Source organism: Furipterus horrens, unplaced genomic scaffold (assembly GCF_987537825.1).
Source record: "Furipterus horrens unplaced genomic scaffold, mFurHor1.1.pri manual_scaffold_8, whole genome shotgun sequence".
NCBI classification, from domain to species: Eukaryota; Metazoa; Chordata; class Mammalia; order Chiroptera; family Furipteridae; genus Furipterus; species Furipterus horrens.
Genome location: NW_028327178.1, coordinates 7,898,992 through 7,925,492, shown reverse-complemented (window position 1 = coordinate 7,925,492; position 26,501 = coordinate 7,898,992). Strand labels below are relative to the sequence as shown.

Genomic DNA, 26,501 nt, shown 5'->3' with positions numbered 1-26,501 from the left:
CTCAGGTGCCGGCCCGTGGGCCCCTGGGAAACCAAACTCATCAACCTTCATTCCTGAAAGCCACAAGCCTCCACCCCCGAAGCCACACTGACCCTGAAGGACCCCGTCTCCTTCCAGCCAGGGATGGCAGGGGACAACTCAAGGCGCAGTGCGACTGCGTCTGGGGGCACACGCACACACCTCTCTCCTCCTTTGGGACCGAGGGGCCCAATCTACAGGTGGCGAGGGCACAAAGCAAATGACACAACCGAGAAGGCAAGTGTGGAAGAAAAAACACAGAAAACACAATGTGACGCCCGTTTGCATTTTGTCATTTTATCTCCACTGCCTATCTCTTTCTAGGACTATTTCCCAGAGAAATTCCAGTTTCATGACAAAACCAGTTTCTTATGCCAGGGTAAACGCTGCGGCGCTGTTATTACCGCCATTGTTATTTCTGCGAAGGTCATCTCCGATGGTATGTCTACGTGAGATAAATGGTTTCCTAAACAGGCTTTTCTGCATCCTGCCGCTGCCTGTGCTTGCCCCGCGTCATCGCTTCTGGGGCCTTGACAGAAGCGGCTTCCTGGAAACCCCAGAAGGAGAGAGGAGACGGAGTAGTGTGAGTAAGAGCACCAAGTCCTCTGTGGACGCCTGGGTTCGAATCCCAGCTCAACCCCTGAAGCAGCTGTACTCAGTCACCTCTCCCAGCTCATCTGCAAGACAGTGAAGGTGTGCCAACACCCCCCGCCCGCCCGCCTGACGGTCACAAGAAGTGAGTGCATTACCCCAGGGAAAGTGTTTAGAACGTGTCTGGCATGGCGCGCACACCTGGGAACACCTGTTTCACCTTAGGTAGAACCACAGTGTCCTGTGAATGCTGCCAGTGCGACTTACAATGTCCACACTGCCAAGGACATCCTGGCTGCACTCATGCAGAGGTGTAGCAGAATGACTGTCCGCGCATCCAGTCTGTCAGTCGGTACTTATTGGGCTCCTGCTATGTGTGTGCCCTGTGCTGGGCACTGAGGACCCAGGGATGATCCAATCACGTCCATATGCCGCGACTCCTGGGAACCTTGCTGATTCTACCTCCGGAATGTCCTTCCAGGTCACGCCATCCCAAGACGGACACCTGCCCCACCGGGCCTCCTGCTGTCCCCTCCCATACCAACAAAAATCACTACCCTGCTGGACACACTCACTGGCTCTCCCCTGGATGAAAGATCACATCGAAGCTCCTTGAGGAGACACTCAAGGCCCCGCGGAGTGAGCCTCGGCTAAGCCGCCAGCTTCGTCTCTTTCCGTGCTGCCCCATGTCCCCCGTGTTCTGGCCACGCTGACCTTTGCAGCATTCTGGTCAGACCCTTCTATTACACGTTTTACCTGCACACAGTACCCTTTCCCACAATCCACCAGGCAAGCTCCTACATATCCACCTAGACCCAGGCCACGTGGCACCTCTTCTGGGAATCCAGCCTTCAGTTCCTTAGGAAAAACTCCCTGGATTGTAATATTTCTGTTTGTGTGTTTGTTGCCCCAGGAGATGGCCCTCTGTGAGGCCAGAGAACATACCCAGAAACAGTAGGCGCCGAGACTGCCGAAGGAACAGATGAGCACATTTTCCTGTACAAAGGTTTCCAGGTAAAGCCACGAGACAGACAGATGTTCAGAGTTAAGGGAGCGCAGGCAGCTCCTACATGTCCCGCAGCAAGATGGGCCGCTATTCAAAATATGCGGACAGTGCAGCTCTGCACAGGAGGGTAATTTAGATACAGCGATACAGCAAAAACTCCCCCATGAGTAACAGTATCACGAGTCACATTCTTATTAATCCTCTGCTCAGAAAAAAGTGAGGTAGGAGAAGAAATAGAACAGGTAAGCAGGTGACATTTAAAGCCTCTTAGCCTCATTTTATTTTATTTTATTATTTTATCTACACTATGATTGCTTTGATTGCTCTATTTCACCATATTCTGGAATGAGTCATTTCACCAAAGTGGATTTGGCAGAGAACTGAAGCTGAAACTTTACAAAAATGTTTAACCATTCGCAACAGAGCGACTTCTGAAACGTATCACCCTCTCTCTCTGAACTCTTCCACTCTTCCCATGGAAAGTCACCCAGTCCCGATGAGTCAGCAGCACCATCAGGACTAAGGAGGATGGTCCCGTGCTACCCCCAGGGATGACCTCAAGGGCTGGTGACATCTTCATGACTATCGGCCTCACACAGAGGGGCCTCTGACGGCTGTGTGTCTTAGTTCCTGAATGGGGTTTTAGTAGCACGCTTCTCTTCTTCCTTACAATCAGACTCTTAAAACAATTTTTCTAATAATTTTCAGGCCTCTACTACCAACTCAGTACAAGCTTATTATATTAGTGTTTCCATTGACTGAAAAAAAATAAGTACTCATGAGAAACTGTATTTTTTTTTTTAAACAAATTGGGTGGAATATTATTCAGCCTTAAAAGAAATGAAATTCCGACACCTGCTACAATAAGGATGAAAATTGAGGACATGCTCAGTGAAATAAGCCAGTGACAAGAGGACCAATATTGTATGATTCCCCTTAACATGAGGCATGTAGAGTAGTCAAATTCATAAAAACAGAAAGTAGCATGGTGGTTCCCAGGGACTGGGAGGAGGAGGGAATGGGGAGTCACGGTTTACCGGGGACAGAGTTTCAGTTGGGGGTGATGAAAAAGTTCTAGAGATGGGGTGTGGCCATGGTGGCACAACTATGGGAATGTACTCAAAGCAAACCTGTTAAGAATGATGTGCAAACTCGTATGAGTCATGGACGTGACCTTTAGCATGTGAACTTTTGTGACATCTTCCTGCACAGCAGGGCTTGAAATGACTTCCTAGCTCCAAGTTGTGTTTAGGATCATCGTTAACTGCTAAACAGAGATCGCAAAGGTGTCGATGGCCTTGGCAACCATCGAGGCCTCTTCTTCACAAATCCTAATGCAGGTGTCACCCAGGTGACAGGACCACCTCCACGTGGACATTACAAATAACCTCAGGGAGAACCAGGGCAGAGAAGGGGCGAGCTCGCCCCTCTTGGCGCTGGGAACCCGTGAGCCCATCCTGGGTGTGGACTCCACGCCTCCCCTTCTGTCCCTGAGATCAGTCCCTACAACTAAGCGGTCGCATAGAAAGCCCTTAAAGAACAAAGATCCCAATGATCTGAAGTCATTAGGATTTTAAGGATTTCTAAAAATACATAAAGCAGCCTTTTAAATATTATACTGTTGCGTTGGAGTATAAACGAGACATTTTAGATTATATTGGACCAAAAAGTTTTAAAACAGTCTGGTCCATAAAAGAGAGAGGAAATAGCTGGGGGCGTGGTTGGTTCCACTAACGCAGAGCCCAGGGTTTAGGGAACCTGCTGCTGAACTCTGTCTCACTTAATGAAAGGTTACCATTGTCCGTCTGCCTGAATAATAATTTCCCTTCCTTTTTTGCTTCCTTACGAAAACCATGCCGTTCGACTCCAAGAGTTATAACATGTTGTGCCTGGGAGAAATGTTTAATTTCATTTTTTTATTTATGCACGCTTTATTAAACAAAGCCCTTACAACAGTTCTTTTTCTTCTGATTTTGAATTCCTTATTCGGCACATGAACTCCAAATTAGTTAAATATTCATTCTATCCCTGTGTAGCAACACGGAGAGATACATACATTCATGAGAAAGCAGAAAGAAAAAGAGGACGGTTTCCTAAGGAGCCTAGTAAGACTTTCCTATCTTGTCAGAAGTTCATGTGTAAGTTTCTTTAAGAAAGTAGTTTCCTGGCTCGCAGTGAAACTCCCTGAGCCCCGCAAATCAACACAGCAGCATCCTGTTGAAATGTTATTATGGAAACACTGTGCTCTTCTAAGCCAAACGTATCCAAATTAAACTGAGGGGATGGAAATAACTCTCCCTTGATACACCCAGGGTTGCTAAAGGTGGGTTTGTTTATGAGTAGAATAAAATTTACAGCTAGATATAAAAACAGACACATCATCATCTTGTAAACTTGAGTAACATGTCATTCCACTTCTGCACTCTGAAAAAAAAAATCACTAAGGTCATGCCTAAAATAAGAACGGCCGAGGGCTGAGGATCACACCCCAGGTAAAACCGCAGACTTTCCCACCTTTTGATTAAGGCATGAGGCTCGTTAAAATTGGACTATGAGGTCATTTCTCCACAACTGGGAGCGCACCATGGTTGCTCTTCCAACACACGCACACACATGCACACAGACACGCCGACCCCCTGGAAAGCTTCTGAATCAGGTATCTGGTCTTGGTATGAAGCTGTTTTTACTACTTATTTTTCAAAGGCTATGTATGCAGACTATTGGAGCCAAAGGGGAGACAGAAACAAAATGTTTCTCTCTCTTCTTTTAAACCATAAAAACTTTTTAAAAAATCCACCCCCTATTTACTGAAAGAAAGACAGCTAATTGGTTTTCTAAAGAAACACACACACACACAAAAAAAAAAACCCCAGAGTTACATGTATCAAATTGTTCTATTCGATAGGTTTCTGTTTTACATTCTTAAAAATTTCTTTAAGTTTCAGAGGACATCCATTATCACTCCGACTGACTGAAAAAGGATCTGGTGTTGCCTTTCAGGAGGCAAAGTTACTTGACTTTGCAGAACCTCTGTTTCCTCATCTATAATTCCACTTCCTACCCTCAGAAGAGGTTACCAGGGTTAAATAATCTCCTGTCCATGAAAGTGTTACACCCAGAGTCTGGCACATATTGGGGTTCAAACACGCTTGTTTCCTTCCTTCCTCTCGACTTTCATGACGGTGGCCGAGGTCCATGCCGTGATAAATGACGAGGGGAAAATGACGGCATTGGTAGGGATGAGGGAAAAGGGCTCTGACATTGTTGCCAGCCACAGAAGTCTTTAATTCTAGACTGAGCGTTGTAACTCATTTTAAACTGATGTACAGGCTGAGTGATACTAACACATATATTAGTTTAAAAGTAGAACACTGTTTTCAGCTGGTAATTTTTAAAAAGCCATTCAACCTCCTCTGCGTAAATTGCAAATAGGACCAGAAAAAAACTCAAAGTCTGACTTAAGAAAACAAGCACCCCTGAAGCAATTTGTCCTGTTTCTGTAACATTTTAGTCCTCGGAGTATATTGTCAATTACTTGCCTGTGTACTGTTCTGACTTTCTGACAATGTTGGATTTATGATTTTCTACCGATGTTGCCAGAAGAACTTTTAAAACTAGCAATACCTGACTATTTAGTCAAGGACACTGACCTCTTTTCCAGTAGATTGTCCAGAAAAATGACAACAGCCAACCCAACCATAACTGCCTGGTGTTAATGAGTCAAAATTATACCTATTTTCTTTTGTCAGATTGGCAAAAATATATTTTCTGGTGTGCCATAGAATGTTAGTAATTAGTTTATGTGTGCCGTGAGATGAAAAAGGTTGAGAATTGCTGGTACAGACAGTCCCTGGTTGTCCTGTTTTCTGTTATAGATCCAGCGCTGTTATAAATATTTTTTGAATGAATGAGAAATTGAACTAACATAGCCACATGCCCTTTCGACACTGGAAATACTACTTGATGAAGCCTCCGCCCTTTTCTAAATTCAATACGCACTTTGCTAGCCAAATTCACATTGGTTACCTTAAGAGAGGAGCCCAATTTTAAAAGTAAATGGAAACGTGAGTTGCTAGTTAGAAACTAACCATCAAAAGCAACTGTCTATGTTCCTATAATCCCACCCGTCCCCTGTTGAAAGGGGCTGATTCCAGAACTCCCACATGGAGCTTTAGAGACTGCTCATGCCCATCACACTGCCGTCCCCTGTGATGGCATTCCAAGGCCAAAGCCACCGCCTGCCTCACACGCACACCCATGGGGCCTTGGGTGAATGTGTAGGAATGAGATGAGGACAAGCAGGGGGGGCCCCCTCTGTGGTAAACACAAAACACGCGTCCAAAACGAACTCAAAGGAGGAGCAATAACCTGAAGGAAAAGACTACGTTCTAATTTTCTAAAAATGTTTAGATAAAAAGGAGAGGATACATTGTTAAAAAATAGATACACTTGATTCAGTTTCTACTGAGGAATCCAGTGCCCCAAGAAAACAGGCCCTGAGGGGCAGCACCGTGTAAAGAAGTAGGTCCGGGACTCCGGTCTGGGAAGGAACTCCAGCTCCTCTTGACTTGCTGGGTCTCACGTAGCTCTGTGAGGCAGAGTGTTTTCTTCACGTGGGAGTAAACGAGGAACAATAAGGGTGTGGGGAAAGTCAGGCCGGGAAGTGGGAATGTAATACCTGCCTTGCCTAGGGTTTGTCTTAATGCTTAAATGGGTCAGTAGCAATGAAATGCCTTTGGAAACTTTACAATCCCACATGATATCTAGCTGTTGCAATTTTTTCACTTGGAAGAAAATTCTCTGAAAACTGCTTTTCATAATGAACTTTGTTCTTCAAATACACGTTAATTAACTAGTTGTTCATGAAGATTGACTACGATGTGAACCCCAACAAAATAAAGTTTTTCAATCAGGCAGTGTTAGTTTAAGAGAATGGGGGGGGAAGGAAAAAATACTCATATTTAACCACAACAATGACCATGTTCTTTTCAAAAAGGATTACAGGAAAAAAAGACTACTGGGATTGAAGAAGAAATGAGCAATGGCTTGAAGCATTCAGTCCATCACTACATCGCCCCCCAAATCTCTCCATTCCGGTCCTAATCATTGCCCACAGCTATCAATTTCTTGCTGTCCCCACTCCATTCCCCTATGTCAGGCACAGGGTCTTACTGAGCTCATGGGTCCCCAGTCTCATGAACTGAATGAATAGGAGCCAGAATGGCTTTGCTGGAGCCAAGCCCTCCACGGCCAGCATCAGCCACCTGACCTGGCCCCTCACTCAGGCCAGGCTGGCCCCTCAATTCCTGGCCTCTGGCCTTTGTCCTCGGGGTTCTGTCTGGTTCTCCTTCCTGTTCCTCTCACCCAGCTTACCCTTCAGGCATCGGCCCCCTTTCCTGGGAGACATCCTTGGCTCCCACAATCGCCCCTCCTGTGGCTCCATTTCTTCTCTCCCAGCTCTGCCCTTGCTTGACTGTACCTGCTGTTTAATGCTCCTCAACCCCCTCCCCAGACTGTAGCCACATCTGTCCGGTTCCCTCTTCCCACGGGTCTGGCCTATAGCACGTACTCAATTAAAAAAAAAATGCATGGGATTAATGAATAACGAGTCTCCTGTTCTGTCTGCTTTAATTGTATGATCCAGCGACCCCCCAACAAGTACTCTGTAGAAACCAGAGATGCCAGCGGGTCCTTAATAGGAAGGAGGACATCATCTCTAATACCAAGCTGAGCCAAATAAGTAGAGAAGCTTGAAGGCAGAGTCAAGCGTCTCAACTCGTATTAAATTTCCCCAGTCTCCACCTTTTCAAACTACTAATTTACTCATCGGTCATGCCCTTTTGGTATTCCTTCCAAGGGTATTTTCAAATTCCATTTGACGTGTACTTTCATCAGTTAATTTTTAATTGAGCCAAATATTAAACGCACACATGAACCAGAAAGAGCGTGTTTAGCTCCTGATCTGCCGTGACGGCCTGTGTCCTTTTCACACGCAGGCCAAGCATGAAATAGAAAACTAATAACCCCGTAAGTGTATTCTCAAAGTATCATTTATGGGAAAGAAAGCTACGTTCAAAGGAAACTTGTGTAATGGCTGTCATTTTTTCCCCCCCGAACCGCAAGCTGTTACAAAGCAGGGAAGCTCATTTTCTCACGGATACGGACAAGCTCAAGAGTCCCACTGTCACTGGATGTATTCATTAAGAAGGAATCTGGCAGCAGCGCAGGGGACAGATACTTTGGAAAACAGGCCAATTATCCGGGTGTCCTTTATGATTTGAAGTTTCTGAATTCACTCCTAGATAAGCCACTTGAAGAGGGCCTGGCAATGGTAACAGAGCGCGCAGATGGTCACTGCCGAAGCGACAGGGAGGAAGGGAGGATGGGGGAGAAGAGAAAATTTGCTTGTGGTTTCATTCAAGGGGACAAATCTGTAAGCTGACACATCCCTCTTTTTAAAAAGTCCCTAGAGCAGTATGGTCAAGCTTCATTACAAGTAAACAAATCATACCATCTTTTTCAAACAGATGACAAATGGGGAGTAATAAGGCTTTGAGTTTCCTTCATGAGAGGGATGAGGAGGCTCAAAATACAAATTCCACCAGTTTGTAAACCACAGAAAGGCTGAGATACTTGTGCCAATGAGAACAGAGAACTTGGCCCCAACCTGCCTGGCCGGTGGTTTTCATCCGTGACACCCCAGTGGTCCTCTTGTTGGTCGATGTCTGGGGAAATGAAATTTTAGGTCCTCTCACCGCTGGGATCACTGAGCTGCACTGCCTTCTACTTCCAACTGGCTGTTTGATTTCATGGGAACTGGAGGGCCATTTATTTACCTCCACGGCTTTCCTGCTGTGGTTCTTTTAGAGTTGAGCTCAGATCAGAGGGAAAGTCCCCACCTTGTTCCCACTGGGAGAACCTTGAACAACCTTGGATTTCTTTAAGAGTAAGGTGATGGATAATCTCAAATGTCAAGACTTTCATGGTCTGGACAGAGCTTGACATATGAAACATGAGGACCAAGAGCACCTAGGCACATGTAAGTAGATTGTATGTATGGATTCTTTGCGCAAACAAGACATAACCTGACAATCAGCAGGCCAGTGTCTAACATTAGCATTAAGGACTAATCAAAGCTGAATGTTTACTACCAAGCAAAATCTAGACAATATCAGGTATAAATGACATACTTTTTCAAGTCAATGATGAAGGATGGAATCAAAAGAGTTCATAGGTAATTTTCTGTTTTCATTTCTATTAAATATTAAAGATCTCAGGGATGGGACATTTAACATATACACACACATACACATACACATACGTACACTATAATGAGGGGCGTGGGGAAACATCAGCTGGGTTAGAATGAGTAAATGTCCCAAATTTCTCTAACATAATCATTTTATTAATTCATTAATTCAATAAACAATCAATGTGTGCGCACTGCTAGCTATTATGCTAGGTGCCAGGATAAATTTACTAGGAGAAATATTTTATTCAAGGAGGAAGCCCCGGTGAAGGAGAACACCGTGAAGCCCTCCACAAATGGATGACACTAGCAGGACATCAACAACACTAATTTCACTCAAGTTGAGATATTTTTTAAGCAGGCAGCCTGGTAGTGGGAGGCCAACCTTTGAACAGCACAACTCCAAGTTAATCACGTTGACCCAACCCACAGAAGTCTACAGAGAACTTTTGGGAAAGGCAGTGTGGGAACAGCAGTGGTCACAGCAGATAAGAGTTAGCAGTGGCCACGAGGACCCCTTTGGGACTTGAAAGAGAAAATGGGAAATCTACACAGTTTGGGGGGAAATGTAGATTGTATTCTAGCCCAAACTCTTCTCTTAAGCTCCAGATCTGTAAGGCCAATTGCTGGTGGGCATTCTACGTGGACATCCTACTGGAAGATCAAATTGAAAATGTCCAAAATTAAATGTCATCCCATTTACCCCACAAAACAGTGACTGTTCTTATCTTTCCTGTCTCTCTTAAGAACAGTATCAGTTTTTGAACCAGCTGGGTTTCGACCTTGAGTCCTTTGTTTCTTCCTGTTGCTCATTGCTCACATCCCATTTGTTGTCAGTCCCTTGGATTGACGTTACCATCCCCCACGTCTTGTCTTGTCTTGTCTTGTCTTTTCCATTCCCGCCTCCACCGCTGTGGTTCAAACCTCCTACCCGGCGTCCCACTGTCCGGCATTAGTCATCGTCAATCTTCTCAAGCCCACAGATGTCTCAGGACCCTTTCAAGATCCTTTTAATGGCAACCAAGTTAAACACAAACCACTGGACTTAGGACCCGGTCTTAGGTTATGAGAGATCCAACTCTTTGCAACTCCCCAAACGTGCCTCATACATTTCTGCCTGCTTTGACTCCTCCGCTCTGCTAGCGTGAAATGCCATTCTTCCCTTATCCCATACCTATCATCTCTGGAATGAAACTCTTCCAGATCTCCTTCCAACTGGACCACATTTCTCTCTTTCACTAAAGAGTGTCAACTGCACAGCCGTTTACATATGGACTTATCTCAGTCTCCCTACTGGTTGTTAAGTTCCTTGAAGGCAAAGGTTATCTTACACTTGTTTTCCTCTACTGAAATCCCTGGCATAGAGCTCTGCACATAGTAGGCTCTCAATAAACAGTTCTCTAGTGAAAAAAGTTAGTGCCCATGCCATCTCACATCAGAAGATCTTATAACCCTTGCCCTCTCCATCACTGTCCTGGTGACTAGGAACTCAGGGTGAAGTTTTGCTCATTTCTCTTGATCAAGACTTCTTCAAATCTTTTTCTCCTTATCCTGCCACTTTAATAGTTAGTAAGTGGCTCTGTCTTATTGCACTTATAATTTGGTTATGAAATAGCTCAAAACCACCTCTAAAAGTTTTCCATGTTAAAAAATAGAGAAAGAGACGCAGAGGGATGCGGGCTGGACTTCCTCCTAGAGATGGCTCGGAGACAGTCCTGAAGCTTTAGCCTCGTAAGTGCCAACTGGCATCCTTCATAAACTTGCACTTGTTTCAAAGTGATTAAAAAAAATCAATATCTAAAGCTGATGATATAATTTGTAACTAATCTTATTCTTTTCCTAATTGTAAGGACGTAATATATGTCACAAATAGGCACTGAATGAACAGCACTAAGTATCTGTCCCATATTCTCTTTGAAAATTCTAATGCGGCTGAGCGGAACATTTGGCTGCGATTCCGTTGCAGAGGTAATGCATAGAAATAACATTCATCACGTTCTAAAGCAGGAGATACTTGAGTGTTGCTTAAGAAGAGTTGGAACAAGTCAAGAAAAGTCACCCAACAACATTGACACCCGGGTTGGTGCTCCAAGTGTTAACGCTCCGTTCTCCTTCGAAGCTTAAGAAAAAACAGTTAAAAGTAGCAAAATGTAGTCATTGGAACTGTCAGAGGAAGAGGTGTTGGTTTCAATGGTAAAAATCTCCCCTGAAAATCTGAACCTTCTCTTGACACAGTGGGTCTTGGGTTTTTCTCAGGAGACAGAGTCAAGAAGAGAATGAAGTCGGTTATAAGTTTTTAAGCCAGTATAGTGAAGCCTCAGAGAGCTGGGGAGCAGATCATTAACTAAAAGTGAAATAGAGCTCTAGTCCTGAAATTCTAAAGGCAAAGCCAGTGGAAGTATGGAAATACCAATTTTCCAACAAAAGGGTTTCCCTGTGAAGTGCATACTCTGTGTGCCACGTGTCAGAGAGAGATTCTACAGTGAACTTCCTGGTAGAATCTGTCAGTCACCCAAAGCAAGCCACCCAGGCAGCTCTCAGCACATTGCTACAAATGGTCACCCCAGCATGTCAGGGAGAGTCCCTTTCGCACATGTTGAAGAGGGTGTTTGGGGAAGTGTCTTCAGTCTAAGTTATTTTAGTCGACTTCAGTAAGTCAAAACTGGTCTGAGGCTACAGCTTAGCCCCCACTCGAATCTCACACAGCAGAGATCAGAGCCAGGAAAAATCCTGCCAGCTGATTCTATCTCTTCCCTGCACAGGACTGGAATTTATGGTCTCTAGAGGGAATGCATTGTCTCTGTGAGCAGGCGTCTTCTTTGCCCTGCTGTCTGTCTCTAGCAAGATTGGAGTTGGGGGTTCATTCTAGCTTTGGTCAGACCCTTTTCTGTTGCCTCTTGCTGGTGCCCAGGCATAAGGCTCATTCTTCAGGCGAATTCTACCCTTCATGTGCTGGAACGCAATGAGGAGCCACAGCTACGAAGGAGGTGTCCCCTGTGGTGGCACCATGGGCAGGTAGAGGACAGTCAAGGGGGATGAGGTGGGGTCCCTGTGAGAAAGCCCAAATGGCTTTGGAGAGAGAGAACTAATCAATCTTCATTCTCCCTGAAGGACAGCTGGCTTTATCTTTTTGTCTGGCAAATAAAAAGCACAGAAATAATGTTAGCACTACAGAACTGAGCGTAGATCAGAACACGAGGGGACTCACAAAAATAGTTTTAAAAATGCAAATGGCTCTGTTGTAATTTCAAAAGTTTTACAATCTCCATTTGAAGAGAGGGGGGCCAGGGGGGCAAGAAGTTAGAAGCTGAACACCTGCTCTTTAGGAACACAAACTACGGGCGCTAGGGATTTCTGCAAATAGCATTTGGAAGAGGAGTCTCTTGATTAACAGAACAGTACTATACCTAAAAACCAAAACAGAACAAAAGCATTGTGTTTCCTATCCCAAAGAAGAACCCTTGTTCTGGTTCAAAATCGACTTGTATTTTTCTGCATGCAAGACTGACTGCAGGAAGACACTTCTTCAAATGAAGCTATTCTAATCATCCTCATCAGGACCGTGATGGTCTTTTACTTAAAAAGAACTAATGAAATACCTTAAGAATGGCAGACTAGTGTTTATTAAGTCTTCTTAATGTGTAGAAAGAGTGCTTAATGGGTAAATATTTAACAAGGGAACCCCCCCCCCTTCAGTTCTCTTAAGTGTATGTCTTGTTACACAGGATTTCAAGATTCATCAACATTTCTCCTCCTATGGAAATCAGGCCTAATGCTCAAATGAACAGCCATATGATTAGAAATAACATTCTTAAACAAAGACTGATATGTACGCAAAATAACATACACGGAGTTTTCTTCATCTAGGATCATGCCCATCCGGCTGCATGGCAACTGCCAGTTGACTTGAGACACCCAGCACAAGCCTGTGCGCTCTCCCAGGAGAGGGGCCAGGCTTTCTGTCCTGTGCCCCCAAACGAACCCAGGGCACATGGCAGCCTTGCGGTCACGTCTACTGAATAACAGTCCCAGTCCCTGGCCGGTTTTCATTGTCAATGCCATTTAGACGTCAAACACTAATTTTGTTTGAATCAAACCAAGAGGGATAAAAGAGAAGCTTCCCAGGGAAGTAAATTCACTGAGTGGTCTCTGTATGGAGCCAGAGGGGAAAGGGTGACCGGCTTTCGAGGTTACTGCTATACCTGAATAAGGTGATATTAGATTACCTTAAAAAGGTTTAGCAGAACCTTTGAACCTCAAATACAATATATCTCTGGGGGAAAAACCTTTCTACCTGTACACTACAAAGACAGTGTTGTGTTTCTAGTACGAACGCGCTTCGGCTGAAACCCTGCTTTGCTGAACGGTTGCAGAGAAACGGTGGGTAACCTCAGAAATGGGTGTGGGGTGTGCTGGGTGGGAGGGACCACTATTAATAACAGCACCCACACACCTGCTTTATGAGTGGTTTATCATTCCTCCCCCAAGTTGGCTAGGACTGGGAGTAGAGATAAGGAAAAACTATAAGAGCCTGGCTTTAGAAAAAAAAAAAAAAAATCTGTGGCTTTTTGTTACCGGGTGTGCTGCGTGGCCTAATGACATTTAAGCAATCTGAAATACACCAGTTCAATCAAGGATTGCTAACAAGATCAATCAGTTCTCACTAGAAAGCGCAGCTAGAAGCAACAGGAGGCGAAAAAGAAAGCCATGTTTTCAACAGACATGAAGTAGCAACCACGGCCCTGAAGCAGAAGAGACCTTTTACAAAGGTCCAGAAATACAATTACTCAACAGCACATGACTGCAAACTCTAGGAGCAATAATGTATTTTTTTTTCTACAAAATGAATTATTGAAAGGGGTCATGTGGTTGTTAGCAGACAGATGCACTTTCCCAAGGAAAGTTCATCATTAAATATATTATTTAAGACTGGATCATCTTCAGGCTATTTTTAATCTTATCATTTTGCTGCCAAAATTGGCCATTAGCCGCTGGTACGCGGCCCCTTGAAAAACGATGCCTTTCCCTGTGTTTTGTACACAGGGATGGGAATGGTATTGCTTTCCAGTTAATCAAATATTTTGGTAGAACTGGACTAGATACAGAAAAGAGAAACTGCTCATTGACCAACTAATAAAAAGGAAGCTACCTCTGCTGGATGTGGAGAAGTAAGTTTCTGTCTTCCTAAACCACAAAGACCAAAAGACCAAAAGACCAAAAAAAAGCAAAGCAAAGGCACACCGCCCTCTCATCTCATCGGCAGAACGAACCAGGCTCACTCCCATTCAGCCCAGGGCGCCCCTTCCCACTCTCTTCTCAGACGTGAAAGTAAATATCACATTTCTCAGTTTGGACGGTGTGATCAATTTCCACTCACCTTCGACTTGCCCGCATCTCACCCCTTGGCTTGCAAGGGCCTCTTCTTCTTGAAGCAATGTGGGGGCCACTAAACCCACCTCCAGAATTTCAACTGTGTTGTAAGGAGATAAAAGAATAACTAATGGAGAGATGAAAAGGAGGAAATCTCCTGCCTCTCGCTGGAGCAGGAAGGCGATCTTACTGTAATGCGTGATGCCAAGGCAAACTGCGTAATTACCACGGAGAACATTGTGGAGAAGACTGAGCTTATCGTCCTGTATCTCTGGCTCTTTCATTCCAACTTAGTCCCCCCAAGGGTTAATACTGTGACCCTGGGAAGCCGCTGCAAAGGGACGCTGCAGGACCTATCCCAGATTGTCCATCTTTGTAAAAGATGTCGCCAGGAATAGAAGAGGGTGTATCTCTGATTCTCGTGTGTGTACGAACTCCCGGAGAGCGTGTGAACCACAGACCCTGCCTCCCTGGCTCTGGGGTGGAACCTGAGATGCCGGAGCGCTGAGACGCTCCCGGGTGATGCCCATGCTGCCAAGCCGGGAACCACACTTTGGCCGGCAGGGTCTTAGACATGCCCTAGAACTGGGGCCATCTCTCTGCTCCCTCTGTCCTGCCTCCCTCTGGATGCCGCACAACGCCTTATTCAGAGTTAGGATAAAGCCACATCCTACTCGGCAGCCAATTTCTTCTCTAGGCTTTATTTAATTTGTAGGACTCTGGGACCATCTCTCAAACGCCTCTCATTCCAAGACCCTGCCTTCCCCAAGTTATGGAACGCGGAATGCAAACAGTTTCATCGGCCTCCAGAGGTTCTAAGTTTGCATCAACAGCAGCAAAGAAAAACAGTGACTTCGAGTCTAAAGCCCCTACGAGTATCTATTCAGTAGACAAGCTGATGCCCTGAGTCTTGGATCCAGTGCAAATCACTGTCAAATGTTTAAAAAATATGCTAGCTCTCTTCTGAAGCTTTATTATCGTTATGAAGAATACTTTCCACTGTAAGCTGCAGCATGCTACTAGAGATGCAACCCTGACAGATGCAAATTTGGAGGAGCACCTGTCTGTCTGTATGCCAGATGCCTGAAACAAAAATTTAGATGAATGATGCCCATTTGAAAGGATGGGTACATCATTCCTACCACTTTTATTCAAACAATGTCCACTTTGTTGCCATTTCCTGATATATACTTTTTGCCAACTTTCTTTGTTTTCCTATATAGTCATTCATCTGTATGTTGTTCTGAAAACTGCACATTTTACCATCAGCCATTTGTACTTCTCTCTGATTTATTTTTACTATAATAGGTTTTGTCAAAAATTTTTTATCATGTTCTATGGTATGTTGTTGTGGTTTGGCATCATAAAATGTAGCCTCTACATTTATTAACCTCAGATACCTGTTGACCACAAAGACGGGCTCTACAACAAAAACTCTATTTTGAAAGGAGGAAACGTGAGCCTTCACTTAAAAAGAGCACTCAATTGCATGAGATTACTACAACTCAACAACAAAGATCAAGGTTATATCTTAATTTTGATCATAAACATATGCCTGTTTCCCATCTTCTTCTTAAGTTACTTGAGAGATGACAGTTACTACCTTAGCCTTCTGTCAACCAGAAAGAGAATTCTTAGCTATTATACTTTCCATAAAAATATGAAATAGTAGAACTGTTCAGTCAGTTTTACTTTGGTCTTAAAATGACCATTTTGGAGTCTAGAAGTCCCTACCTCTTTGGTTATGGTGGTTAAAAATAAAACCACCTACTTAGCCAAACATTTAACAGAAATATTCTTTCCGCCCTTTGGCGAATTCTTCCAGAATTACTAAAGATCTGATAATATAGCAACTCAAAACAAAACAAAACAATTTATAAGGAGCATTAGCTTGTAGAGATTTAAATGTGGGGGGGTATTTTAGTCAATTTCACATTTAAACTTTAAAGAGTGACATCAACATTCTGTCAGCTGCAGCCAAGTAGCATCAGACAGTCACGTCAGCCATATACTTCTCTTGGCCTTTTCTCTCTTTGGCCCCTAACATCAACACACTTTGTAAACTCTAGTAAAATACATAACATGCTCCTTGAGATTGAATCCGCTTGTAATCATTTGTAGGCTTTTTGCTCCTGTTAGGTCCTATAAAATAATAATATTAGTAATTCTCCCTAGAGACTGTAAAAGGAAACACTGAACCGATTCCTTCTTTCAAAGGTAATTCTGTAGCTTAAAACAAAAAGTCTAAAAAAACTCAAACAAGAATTATTCCTCTTTTACTCCTTCATTCATTAGTAATTTTAGATATAAGGTGTGGATCTCAATTACAGTTCTTCTCCCCCAGAGAATCACACCCCCCCCCCCAAGAACTTTATGGTAACATGACAGCAGCTCTATCCAGCACAATCCCAGAAAAAAAACCATCTCACAGATGCCCCTCAACCCTACAGACATCGATCACTTCAGCTACAGTCAGAGCATGAGAGAATTCACAGCTAAGAACCAGCGCTTCTATGCTTCCCGCAGGTAGCGGAGGCGCACGTTTGTTCAGCCCAGACCAATGATGTGGGTTCTAGGGGATGAAAACTCAAAGCCAGTAAAATTCCAGTGAACTTGAAAATCGTACACCAGTTATAGAAATAGAACATGAAGTTCGCAGCCAATGCAAATTCTGTCACTGATGAGACAAACGAATGCATCTACAGCTGAGTGTTCTTCAAGTCACTTGGTCACGCCCACTGGGGATGCGGCACACCCCGCAGGCTGGGGATGCTGGGCTTTTGGAAAGTCTTTACAGTTTCAGAAACACAGCTAAGCTTTCCAGGGACAGGGGCCACCTTGGCTGTCCTCTTTGGGTAGATTTCACTAAGTGAGTCAGAAAAAGCTTGCCTCTTGGTCCTTGGGTGCAGTCTTTTATTTTAATTGGGTGGTTCTCAAATTTTAGTACAAAGGAGAAACCCCCAGGGAGTTTGTTGTAGGATGCAGACTGCCAGGACCCAACCAGGGGTCTCCCATTTCAACAACAGTTACTCAGGCCAGGCAACTGTGGTGCTAGGTATACTTGGATCCCCCGTTCGAGGGAACTCTGGACAGATACCATTTATCCCAACATCTTACTGGCCAGCAAATGCTGGATCTTTGAACCTCAGCAGCTGGCAGGCAAGGTGAACACCTTGGGTGGGAAGGAATGATGGCTGTGGTTGGCAAGGCAAGCTTTGTACAAGAGAAAAGCGGGTGGGAAGCAACAAGCCTGATTCTCCTTCACTGACTCATTAGCCTGTCCTTGGCCGAGGAGCCCACCCACGCTCTGACCACCCCATCTCAGACCTGAGACTTCCATCCCAGATTCACATTCAATCAGACGTGCACCTACCCAGCCTCCGTTATCCTGGATCCAGGTGTGCAGGTGCCGGTTCAGGTACTCCGTCATCCACAGGGCGATGTTGTCCACCAGGGGCGACATCTCCCGGTTGACGCTCTCCACGCACATGACCCCACCGAATTCAAAGAAGGCCACAATCCTCCCCCAGTTCACGCCGTCCCTGAAGAGCTCCTCCACCACCGTGGCGAAGCGCCCCCGCGCGGTGAACGGCGTCAGGTGCAGCTGGCTGGACATCTCGGCGAAGTCGCGGCGGTAGCGGCGGGAGAAGTCGTCGCCGGCCTGGCGCAGGGTCAGGTGGACCACGGGGGGCACGGGGCTCAGTGCGGGCCCCGCAGCAGCGGCGGCGGCGGCGGCGGGGGGCGGCGGCGAGGTCCTGGCGGGCGCCGGGGTGCGCCCGGGCTGGGAGGAGAAGATGCCCAGCGCGGGGGTGGCGCCCGGGGGCGCGGCGCTCGCGTCGCCGGCATCCCACTCGTAGCCCCTCTGCGACAGCTTATAGTGGATGTACTTCATCACTATCTCCCGGTTATCGTACCCTGTTCTCCCGGCGTGCGCCATCCTGCCCCCGAGGAGAAGCCGAGGAGGAGCAGCCGGGTACCAAGAGCACCTCTCGCCCCCGCTCCCGCCCCGCGGCCGCGAAAGAAGCAGAATAGTTATAATCCAGCTATTTTATTGGATGCGCTTTGCATTCTTGGATGAGGGGGTGTCTTCGGTCACGCGGAACGCTTGATTCTGGTGTTTCCCTTTTGGCATGAGATGCAGGAAATTTTTATTTCAATTCCTTTCGGATCTTTATTTCGTGAGGCACATTATTCTTAATTATTGTCAGTATTAGTTTACTTCCTCTATGACCCTGAAAGGTTAGAGAGAGAAGGAAAAAACCACCGATAAGTCAAAATCAGGTGCATCTTCCTTTACATCCTGGGCGAACGCAGGGCATACACACTACAACCACACGGCTAAAAAGAATGTATTAAACAGCCTGGAAATTAAACTTATTCGAATGCACTTAAAAGTTAAAATCCCAAATGTCTCTATCAAAAAGTTACATTAAACCAATTTCCTGTGCAAAGAACTTACTTGTCTCTTTTAAGGGCAGCATGATCCTCCGTCAAGTTTCCTTTTTTGTGAAAATAAAACAAATGCATCAGGCAAGGATCCCATCGATCTTCAGGACTCCCCGGTGGAAGCGGCTGTAAAACTTCCCAATGGATCAGGAGTTGGGGGTGCGTGGAGCGGTAAAAATGAGCACTGGCAGATGGGTTCTCAGACGGCTCCTTCACAGAAATGTCAATCCGCAGGAATCCCAACCGGAGGTCTCAGGAGCACGAGGAAAAAAAAAAAAAAGAAAGAAAAAAGAAAAAGGGCAGCGGTGGCGGCAGATGAATTACAATGTTCAGTCCAGTATTTGCATAAGTCCTGTGATTTTGCCCCCTCTCGGCAATTTACACGCGCGCACACACGCGCGGGCACAGACATGGACCCCTATCCGCGGGACCGCTTCGCGCCTCCCCGGGGGGCGAGACAGGGACCGGGGGCCGGCGGACGCGCAGGGCGCGGGGGCAGGAATCCTCTTCTGATTAAACTCCGGACGGCAAATGCATTTTCCGAAAAGCTGCTTGATAAATGAAGGCAGGACGCGCCCGGCCCGCCGGTGCAGAGCCGAGGAGCCCGCGCTGTGTGTGGTGCGCGAGGGGGGGGGAGGAGGTGGTGGGGGAGGGTTTTATTTTTTCCCTCTTTTCCTAAAAAGGATGACTGCTACGAAGTTCTCCCCCCTGGACCCTCTCTTCCGCTGCACCCCACCGGCGCACCCCGCCTCCGGGCTGCGCACCCTTTCTCCTCCTCCTGCTCCTGCGCGGCGTTGCTGGCGGCGGCCGTCTCCCCGCGCACCCGCTCCGGGCGATGACGGCCGCGCAGGCGGGGAGGGCCCGGCGCCCGGCACCTTCGCTGGCAGCGGCGGCGGCGGAGGCTCGGCGGGGAAACCGAGAGCGGCGGGCGGGCGCGCGGGCGCGCGGCGGGCGGGGGAGGGGGCGGAGAGGAAGGGGGCGGGCGCGGGGCGGGGTGGGGGGGCCTGGCCTCTTACTTCATTCTCCGCTCTAACCGACTGGTTTCCTGTACGTACGTCACACGGTTCATTCAAAAAAAGAAGAAAGAAAGAGCCCTCCTCTGAGCCGCCCCACCGCCCCCTCCGCCCCGCTCCCTTTTTCGGGTTAAAGGAGCCGCGGCCGGGCCGAACGCGGCGCGCTCGGCCGGGGACACATGGCGCGCAGGGCCGATCGGGGGAGGGCGCGCCTGGGACGGCCCCCGCCCGCCCTCTGGGCCCGCTCCTCCCGCTCCGCCCGGCCGGTGGGTGGCGCGGGCGGCGCAGGCCTCCCGCGCGGCCGCGGCGCGGTGGGTGTGCGAGGGGCCTCCTCGGGCCTGCGGCGCGCTCGGGGCCCGCGAGGGGCCGGGGCGCCCGGGGAATTGCACGCAGCCAGGCTGGCGGCGGCTCAGTGGGTGGGTGCGCCCGAGAAAACCAGCGGGGGAACCGCTGCGACCCGTCCTAGCCGTGTGAGTGTGTGTGTGTGTGTGTGTGTGTGTGTGTGTGTGTGTGTGAGTTGCGCGCACACCCATCGTATTACCGGCGCTCGGCCTCGGCGGCCGATCTCAGCCCAAGCCCAGGGACCTCAGCGCTGCCCTTCCGTGAAGAGAGGCGACGCTGCCCCTTCGTTAGCGAGGGAAGCTCCAGGCGACTTGTTTACTTTCAAGTTGCTTCCCAGGTGTCCACGCAGAACACACGCTCTGGAGGCACCACCCAAGACCAAGGCCAGACGGGACTCTCAGCGGCCAGCGGAGGGGCGAGTGGAGGATATAGGGGCTTTGAAATGGTTCTTTCTGTAAAATGCTTTGCCTTGGCTCCTGGCAATTTCGGCCCTGGGTTAGGGCCCGGCTCCGAGAAGGTCTACATGGTTAACTTCCAGGCCCACAGTCCCAACACCCGAGTGGGTGGGTTTCTAAAGGCCTTCACGGACGCTAGAAGCCAATCCCAGATGGCCACACCTTCTCAAGTTAGCTACACACACACATACATCACACACACACACACACATATGTACACACAAGCACGGTTTTTAATTCATCAGCATGAATAGCTCCTCAGAGAAAAGCCCAAGACTGCAATCAAGTTGCACGTGCTTAACTATTTTTATCTCTAAGAGTCTTTGACAAATAAAGCCCAGAGGAAAAAATGTTTACTGAAAGCGCAGCGCCTTGCTTATTAGGGCTCAAGTACAAAGATATAGGACACTGGATTGTGGTCATAGAAAACTGACAAATGAGCCCTGCACTTCATATGAATATGTTCAGACGCTGTCTTTATTTTGCCTTGTGCCTCGCCTAAAATCAAAGCGTTTTATTCCTAAGGAAAATAAGTACAGCAAAGTATGTTCCTTTTCTTCTGTCAACCTGATCAGCCCATATGCTAACCTCTTGCCTGTGGGAATGAGTGTCTGGTCCAAACTTCGTGTCCGGGCAAGAGGGAATGAAGGAAGATGCTCTGTCCTTTCTTCTGGTGGCTGTGACAGAGTCCCCTTGTATGCATGGCAATGACGGGGAGGTATTCTGGCCTGGAGATGGACACTGGGTATAGCTTGACCCTGAGATACATGTTCCCACAGAATTAGTAGAAACCCACCTAATGGCACAGCATTCTGGTTTGGAGATCTTTTCAGAGCCTTGTCGCAAACCTCCAGCATTACTTAAGAGGAATTGAAAGGCTTAGTGCTTCTGAGATCCAGCGCGTGAGTGAGGAAATGAGAGGAGGGCTGGAAGAGATCGCACTTCTGCAAAGGGGCAGCCAGAACAAAACATAACCTCATTCCCAGAGAAAGAAAAACTTCCTTATTCTTCCCCTCCTCTGCTGCGTGGAGCCTCACTTTACAGGTGCCCCCAGACTGATGCCTTATGTGGCACATTGACCATAACCAAACATTATCAGGACAGGTCTTTATGACAGTCCTTGACTAAGGATTATATTCCCGGGGACTCTGCATGGAAAGGGTGGAACTCTTCCTCCATTAGGATTCCATATTTATTAGACTCCACTTTAAAGAGTGAGGTCAGGTATTGCTCAGATGTGTGTGCATTAACTTTGTTTCTGGGCATTGATGAGGTGGTGGAGGGACCTCAGTCAGGAGTGCTGGGTTTGAATCTCAGACCTGTGACAGACTCCCTCCTACAACCTTCCAAATGTGTACGTTTTCCCAAGACATCTTCCGCCTTTAAGAGCCAATGGACAAGCCCTTTGCCAGCTTCGCCTGGCCGGGGTCTAGGAGGAGGGTAGCACCAGTAAGAGAAAAGACCAAGATGCAGGGAGGGGAGACCTGATCCAGAGTCTGAAAGGCCTGTGTTTTCCTTTCCTCTCCAGTCTGCCAAACAAAAAGCTTTTCATTGCCAGTTTTCGCCACCTACTGGCTGATGTTCAATGGTATCGTTCACCAATAGAAATATTTCCAAAGTTTATGAAATTCAAAAAGAACATCATTTTAATCTGGACGTACTATATTAATGTTTAATATAGGTATGCATAAGATCTCCCCAACTATTAAACTTTTTTATTTTAAATGAGGGTAAAAAGGTATCTTTGAGAGAATGGACAACTAAGAGGTAAGATGAAAGTTAAAAATATAAAACATGACCCCAAACCATTTAGGCAAATTGAAGTGGAGATAAATCCATAGCTAAAACAAACTGACTAGAGAGAGTAAAATCAAGTGCATATAGTCTTCACCAAAGAAGAAATTAACTGCTTAAAATTAACATGCCACGGACCTAGATAATCCAAAATGCTAACTTCCAATTTCAAGTATCTTCTAAATCACTGTTTCCAGCTTTATTGAGATAGAGTTGGCATAAGTATCTTATACATTATAAACTTTTTTAAAAGGTGTTATTTATTTTTAGAGAGAGGGGACGGGAGGGAGAGGAAGAGAGAAACATTCATCTGTCACCTCTCCGACACACGCTGACTGGGGACTGAGCCCACAGCCCAGGCATGTACTCTGACCTGGAATCATATTGGCGACCTTTCCCTTTGTGGGACAATGCCCAGCTGAGCCACACTCAGGGCTACATTATAAACTCTTCTGTTTAGTGCCACGCTCTTTCAAATGGCTTGGATACTTTGTTGGCAAACACTATGTAATAATGTTACTGGTTAGTTACTAATACTAATACAGTAATACTGTTCCCAAATCACTTCCGCTCCAGAGTCTGTCTTCTGCTGTAAGAGTGATCACATCTAAGTCGTCTTCTCTGTCCTCTCAAACCATCCTCATCATCAGAACACTCTTGCCAAATCTGGGTTTCTCAGTTAAGCCAAGGCTTGGTAGTCCTAAACCTCAAAAAATGTTCAGAATAATTGAGCAACAACCTTTGAAACTAGGCAATGAACAGCAGATCAATCATTCTTTGTGCAAGTTTAATAGCGGGCAAGTAGCGTTTACTTTTGGTTTACAAAGGAACGTGCCGGAAATTCACTTGTGGTAATTTTTTTCCTTTCAAACGAATGACTTTGCTTTTAAAGTGAAATAAAAGGAGAAACTTACATTTTTCAAATGCCTCCTGCTCTCCCTGGATTGAAACTGCACTAATAGAACCAAACAACATGAAACACCATGGTATGAGGGGATTAACAGACAAAGAATTTATGTTCTTAATATGCAAAATTAACTTAGTCTCTCATACTAGTTAGCACAGAGCAGTTTCTCCTAAATATTAATTCCTCATCAATACATGTAGAAAAATCAAGGATATGTTTGAATCCTAGGGCTGGCATGACAAAAATACCCCAGACTGGGGGGCTTAAAACAGAAATGTATTCTCCGACAGTTCTGGAGGCTTGAAATCCAAAGTCAAGGCATTGGCAAGGCCGTGCTGCCTTTGAAGACTCCAGGGGAAAAGCCTTCCTCGCGTCCTCCAGCTCCTGGGGGTGGCTGGCAGTCCTTGGCTTGTAGCGGCATCACTCCAGCCTCCGCCTCTGTCATCAGACGGGGTTCTGCCTATGTTTATTTTCTCCTATTGTATGGTTGGTCACCAGTCATACTGGATTAGGACTCTAATAAGCTCATCTTCACTTGGGTCTTTTTGTAAAGACTCCATTTCCAAATAAGATCAAAATCGCAGGTACTTGGGGTTAGGACATCAACATGTTTTGGGGGCACACAACTACACCAATAACAGGCATCCAGTAAGGTATCTTACAAACGAAGGAGGATGATCTATTTTAAGGCCCAAAGACTCAGCGACCCCTGCATTTCAAGGGGAACCAGGATGCTTCTAAAGCTTGAATCTGGCCATGTTTCTGCTCAAAGTTTCCCAGAGGCTAAAATCTCAACTCTTATGCACGGTGTGACGTGGCCCAAGCCCGCCACCTGGGCATCCTTCTGCATTCCTTTCATCTTGCAACTCTATTACCTCTGTGAGCTTTCTGAAATATGCCAAGACCTCTCACAGCTTTTGCCTCTGCATATCTGCTCGTCTCCCTGAAACGCCCTCAGCCTTCTCATGGCAAACTCATCCTCATTTCTCACGTTTCCTCTTCCCCGTGAGCCTGTCCCTGACTCTCCTGGGCAGTCCCAGAATTCCACTTGTGCCGCAATAAGAGATGAAGCACAGGCTGGGAGCTCAGGAGTCAAAACAGGAATTTGAATCTTCGCTCTCTTGCTTAGTACGTGTGACCTTGGCCGAGTTCCTGTGCCCTCATTTATAACATGGGGATATAAATGGTACCACAATAGTCCCGCCCCCAACATCCTCAGTTTCACTTTACCTAGTCAACTGAAGTCCAAAAATATTAAATAGAAAATCTGAGAAGTAAAGGAGTCCTAAGTTTTAAATTGTGCATCTGGGTATCATGATGAAACCTCTTGCCATCCTGCTCTGTCCCACGTGGGAGATGAACCAATCCTTGGTCCACGCGGTGGACACTCCCCACCTTTTTAGTCATTTACTAGCTGTCTGTAACCAGATCGACAGTCCTGGTGTCTTTGTGCCTGTGTTCAGGTCACCCCAATTTTACTGAATAATACCACACTCGCGTCACTTTTATAGCACTATAGTGGTACTTAATTGTTCTGTTTTATTGCTAGTTATTGTTGTGCATCTCTTGCTGTGACTCATTTATAACTTCAACTTGATCACAGGATATAGGAAAACCATAGTATCTATAGGGTTCAGTACTAGCCTGCGGTTTCAGGCATCCACTGAGGGTCCTGGAACGTGTCCCCTGGGGGTGGGGGGTATGTACTCAGAAGCTTAGAGTCCGATTTAAATGAGGTCCACGTAAAGCACTCACAACAGTGACTGGCACTGTATGTTTTCAACACTTATTTGCATATTAATCATAGCTGTTATCGGATCCACAGTGTTAATTCCTGGCATACATTTTCCTCTAAATTATAAACTATTTTGAGAGCAGGGACCATGTTATCCCTTTGACCATTCCAAGCCTAGAATAGTGCCTGGCATTCAAATATTTGTGGCATAAAATTCAGAGGCCCCAAGCTGAAGAAAGGAATGGGGAGTGGTGCTTTCTCCAGAAGCTGTGAAAGAGGGAAGGGGGGGGAGGGAAAGCAGCAGGAGATGGAATCGCCAAGGGAGGGACAGGTTGTCTGTGTGAGTTAGAGCCTGGTGTTTGGGTGCCCAGACCGTCACAGGCACTCAGCAAACAGACACTGAGTGAGGGAAAATGGGGGTTATAAACTCAGAAGTGGAACAGAAGAAATATTTCTTCTCTTTAAAAGTGAAAAAATAAAAATTACAGAAGTGATACTGTAGGCCATTCATGTACAGAAATTGCTCAAATTTAAAGAAAGGTGAAGTTTGCAAACCAAGATGTCCAAGGAATCTCTTCCCACTGTGTCTCAAATTTTCCTGCTGGACTGAGAAAGATTAAGGCGTATTCTTTTACATATCAGTATTTCATACTCTTCAGAGTGGGAGATGTTTTATTATTAGAATATGAAGGTTTAAAGTAATGAGAAATCAATTTATTTGTATATGAAACACAATTAGTTAAGAAATTAAGACTAAATTCCGCATTTCTTACAGTTTTACTCATATATCCCACATCACAGCCACACAAACATACGATATATCTGAAAAGGAGCTCATTATATCACGTACTTACTCTGAAAAATTACCTCCTAAAAAATGATGAGGACTTCCGGCCAAGATGGAGGCCTAGACAGACACGCTGCATCTCCCTCCACAAATAAGAAGGAATACAACTACCTCAAACTAGAGACAACCAGAAGTTCCAGAAAATCAAACTGCATGGAAGTCCAACAAGCAAAAATATAAAGAAGAAATACTCATCCAGACAGGTAGGAGGGGTGGAGCCGGAGTGGAGAGGACTCGGTGTAGTGGTGGCAGCAGTGGCAGGCTGGCAGAAAACGCAGTCACATGTTTTAAAAAAGTAGGGAGGGACACCTGGGGAGCGCTCTCAGCACCAGACCAGACCTCCCGCAGCTCACAGTCCCAGAGCCGGGGAAAATCAAGCCTCATTGCTTCTAACTGTGCAAACCAGTTGGGGTTCAGGCAGAGATAGAAACTGCTGGTGTCTCAGCAAAGTCCACTTGTTTAAAAGGGCCCCCACAGTCCTAGAATGTCCGTAGACCTACCCATTCTGGGAACGATAGCCAGGTCAACAGCTAGAGAGGCGCCAGTCCCATACGGAAGTGGGAGGAGTGCCTGGAAAAGGGGTGAGTGCTGACCAAGCGGCATTGTTCCCTCTCAGACCCCTCCCCCACATATAGCACCACCTGGTGAAACAGGTCACCCTGCACTGACAAATACCTAAGGCTCCACCCTTTACAATGTAACAGGTGCAACAGCTCTACCTAAGACAC

General features: G+C 46.3%; 1 protein-coding gene across 1 annotated transcript in view; it reads right to left on the bottom strand.

The window, feature by feature from the left end:
• The window catches only part of BCL2 (BCL2 apoptosis regulator), a 163,423-nt gene extending 143,864 nt beyond the window's left edge, over positions 1-19,559 (bottom strand). The window contains exon 1 of the mRNA XM_090285416.1: positions 17,608-19,559. Within this exon, the coding sequence (XP_090141542.1) occupies positions 17,608-18,171 (564 nt within the window). The 5' untranslated portion in view covers positions 18,172-19,559. The remainder of the gene's footprint in view (positions 1-17,607) is intronic.
• Between the last annotated feature and the right edge of the window lie 6,942 nt (positions 19,560-26,501).